The sequence below is a fragment of the Melitaea cinxia genome, chromosome 19, assembly GCF_905220565.1.
Source record: "Melitaea cinxia chromosome 19, ilMelCinx1.1, whole genome shotgun sequence".
Taxonomy (NCBI): Eukaryota; Metazoa; Arthropoda; class Insecta; order Lepidoptera; family Nymphalidae; genus Melitaea; species Melitaea cinxia.
The window spans coordinates 4,488,355-4,492,049 of record NC_059412.1 but is presented as its reverse complement, the minus strand read 5'-3'; the positions used below and the strand labels follow the sequence as shown (position 1 = coordinate 4,492,049).

Below are 3,695 nucleotides of genomic sequence, written 5' to 3'. Positions count from 1 at the left end.
TAGATGGCGGTTTAGAATCTAAGTTGCACATATATCCGGTAGATGGCGCCGTATTTCTATTTCTAGATTATAGATGGCGCGTTTGAATATAGAATTTACATGTATTTTAATAAAATTATAATTATTGAACCACAGAAACGTGTGGCTGGGTTAGGTGGCTAAGCTTTTTTTTTTTTTTTTTTTTGGGGGAGTCCCCAAGTGTTTGATAAGTACGTCCTCATCGTCTCCCCTGGACCCCGTCCTGACCCCGGTAACGCAGGTGGCAGGCGGGTGACTGAACCTTGCAAACTATACTTGGTGATCGATTGTTGTGTGCGCTTCACGAATATTTTGACGCGATGCTGTTGCGATCCCGTACCAAAGGCCCTTCTCAGGGCCAAGCCGACGGCCCTTCTCAGGGCCAACCCAACGGCCCTTCTCAGGGCCAACCCAACGGCCCTTCTCAGGGCCAACCCAACGGCCCTTCTCAGGGCCAAACCCAAGGCCCTTCTCAGGGCCAACCCCAAGGCCCTTCTCAGGGCCAAACTGAGGCCGACCGTCGTTTGGACGAGTCTAACGTCGAGTCTGACCTCGAAATGGACGTATCTATTAAGGGCTCTTCTCAGGGCTGTACCGAGGCGAAGAAGCGATCGTCCTCCTCCGTTTTCTTCGTGGGTTCGGACACGGAGACGGAGGAGACGGAAGTCTCGAAAACTATCACTGCCAGGCGTGGGAGGCCGTTGGGCTCGAAAGCAGGCTCGAGTTCAAGGGCAAAATTTTTAAAATCTGCTCCGGCGACTGTTTTCGATGATCTGGAGGCTGTACTGCGTGGCAGGCAGTACAGGCCAGGTAGCGCTACGGAAGGGACGACTCCGATTTCCTCTGGAAACGAGTCCGATTACCTAGCGGCGTTGGATACCAGCGCATTAAATGCGCAGGAGCTGCGTGCGCGCGCAGGTGAGGGCCTTGCCTGCATTATAGAGGTTGCCAAAAAGTCCGGCAACCTCAAGGGGGAGTTTGTGGCCCGACTGAAGAGGTCCGCCAAGACCCTTACCGAGGTGGTTGACGCGCTCTCGAGCCGAAGCGAAGCCGAGGAGTCGAGGCGGTTGAGAACCGAAAATCGCCGCCTCAAACTGGAAGTGGAGGCCTTGAAGGTAGAGGTCAAAGCGTGGCGGCGCGGCGTCACCGAGGCCAGGACTGATGCGGTTGCGGCTACTACCGCCGCTGCCACCGCTACTGATGCCGGAGCGCGAACGCCGTCTACGCCCTTGCTGGGTTTAGAGCTGGTCGAGGAAATAAGATCCTTGACCTGCTCACTCGGTGACAGGCTTAATACTCGGCTAGCGGGGATCGAGGCCCGTCTGCTGCCGGCCCAGACCTCGTGTCCTACACCAAGGGCAAAGGTAGTGGCATCCACACCACCTAAGACGTCACCTGCACCTCGTGGTCCCGAGACGACAGCCACTCCCTCGGTGGCCCCGTCCACTGCCGCCCAGGAGGAAACCTGGGCAACAGTAGTTAGGAAAGGAAAGGGCAAGGGGAAGGGAAAGTCCTCCACCCCTGCCCCTGCACCTGCGACGAAGTCAGCCGCCAAGCCGACCACTGCATCGTCTGCAAAGCAGGCCGCCAAGTCGACCGCGAAGACGTCCGCGAAGTCAACCGCCATGCCGTCCGGAAAGCCGGCTGCGAAAGCGACTGCCAAGCCGAAGTTAAAGACGCCGAAGACCGCGGCAGTCGTTCTTTAGCTGCAGCCGGAGGCCGTGGAAAGGGGGCTGACGTACAGCTCCGTCCTTCGGACGGCCCAGGAAAAAGTCGACCTCCAAGAGCTGGGTATCGACCAAATCCGTTCCCAGCAGACGGCCACGGGGGCGAGAATGCTGGAGATCTCTGGCTCTGAAAGGAATGCGAAGGCGGACAGGCTCGCGGAATCGCTTCGTGGAGCCCTGTCTGGGGTGGCGAATATCGTCAGGCCCGTCAAATCTGCGGAGGTGCGGATTTCGGGCCTGGACGAAACGGCCACTAAGGAGGGAGTGGCAGCGGTGGTCGCCAAAGCAACGGGAATTGACGTCGGGCTCGTAAAGGCCGGAGCATTACGCTCCGGCTTCTATGGCACGAGCTCCATCGTGGTCTCCTGCCCGATTTCGGCAGCGAAAACGCTGACCGAAAAGGGCAGGCTACTGATCGGATGGAGTTCAGCACGCGTGACGGCTCTGGAGGCACTGCCCATGCGCTGCTTCAAGTACATGGGACTGGGCCACACGCGCCCTCAGTGTCCAGCGTCGGTGGACAGGGGTGACCTGTGCTTCCGATGCGGACGTGCAGGCCACAAGGCAGCTGCGTGTGAAGAGGTCACCCCGCGCTGCGCTATTTGCGTGGAGTCCGACAAGCCCTCTGACCACAGGATGGGCGGTCGTAGGTGCAAGCCTGCGAAGATAAAGTGTAGATCCGCAGGGGCCCGGGCCACCCCAGCGGCTGCGAGCCAGATCGGCAAGGAGGGGGTCGTCCCTTCGGTGGCGGACGGTGAGGAGGTTGTGATGTCTGAATGTATGGACCAGATCAGACATCACAACTTCCTCCAGGCGAACCTGAACCACTGCGCCCGGGCCCAAGATCTGCTCATGCAGGCCTTGGCGCAGTGGCGCATAGACGTGGCAGTGGCGGCGGAACCGTACTTCGTTCCTAGCTCACACCCTTGTTGGGCTGCGGACCTGAACGGCACCGTTGCCATTGTGAGTCGATCCAATGACGGCAGCCTCCCCTTCTCAGTCGAAGAGAGGGGACCCGGGTACGTGGTGGCCAAGTGGGGAGAGTATGCTGTGGTGGGCGCATACTTCTCCCCCAACAAAACCGTAGCGGAGCTGGAGGCCTTCTTAGACCTCCTAGTCGCTGCGGTTGGAAGACAGGCACCACGTCAGGTCGTCCTCCTCGGCGACCTGAACGCCAAGGCCCGGGACTGGGGCAACCCCTTCACTGACTCTCGCGGGGAAGTAGTCAGGGAGTGGGCAGTCACTGCGGGCTTGACCCTGTTAATCACGGGGTCGGCCCACACGTGCGTGCGACACAACGGGGGGTCCGTGATGGATTTATCGTTCGCTTCCCCGTCCATCGCCGCACGTGTGCAAACTTGGAGAGTGCTGTCGGAGGTGGAGACTCTCTCGGATCACAAGTACGTGAGGTTCGAGGTTTCCACCTCCCACAGCCGAGGTGCGCCTCGGCACGCGGCGTTGCAATTTCCGCGCTGGGCCGTTACCCGCCTCGACGTGGAGTTGGCGAAGGAAGCGGCGATCGTCCAATTGTGGTCCGCTACTCCTATGCACCCGGAGGTAGACATTGCGGCGGATCACTTCCGCGATGCGGTGACGGCCGTGTGCGACGCGGCCATGCCGAGGTGCCGGCACCGTCCCGAACGCCGCGGGGTCTATTGGTGGAGCTCGGAGATCGCGGAACTCTGAGCCGCCTGCACAGCGGCAAGGCGACCCTACGGACACTGTAGGAGGCGACGCCACGGCCGGACAGACGAGCAGATGCCAGCCGTGGAGTTGGAGGTCGAGCGCCAGCTATACGAGGCGTACCGCGACGCCAAGCGCAAACTACAGCTGGCCATCGTCAAGGCCAAGTCACAAGCCTTCAACGAAGCCCTGGCGAGCCTCGACAGGGATCCATGGGGGCGTCCGTACAAGGCTGCCCGGAAAAACTTCCGGCATCAGACGCCCCCG

The 3,695-nt window shown here is 60.2% G+C and overlaps 2 protein-coding genes across 2 annotated transcripts; both read left to right on the top strand.

Moving 5' to 3' along the window:
- The first annotated feature begins 575 nt into the window (after window positions 1-575).
- Window positions 576-1,724, top strand: LOC123663087 (transcriptional regulatory protein AlgP-like). The gene has a single exon (XM_045597826.1). The coding sequence runs from the start codon at window positions 576-578 to the stop codon at window positions 1,722-1,724; it is 1,149 nt and encodes a 382-aa protein (XP_045453782.1).
- Window positions 1,725-1,853: 129 nt separating this feature from the next.
- Window positions 1,854-3,431, top strand: LOC123663086. Its single transcript, XM_045597825.1, has one exon. The coding sequence runs from the start codon at window positions 1,854-1,856 to the stop codon at window positions 3,429-3,431; it is 1,578 nt and encodes a 525-aa protein (XP_045453781.1).
- The last annotated feature ends 264 nt before the right edge of the window (window positions 3,432-3,695 follow it).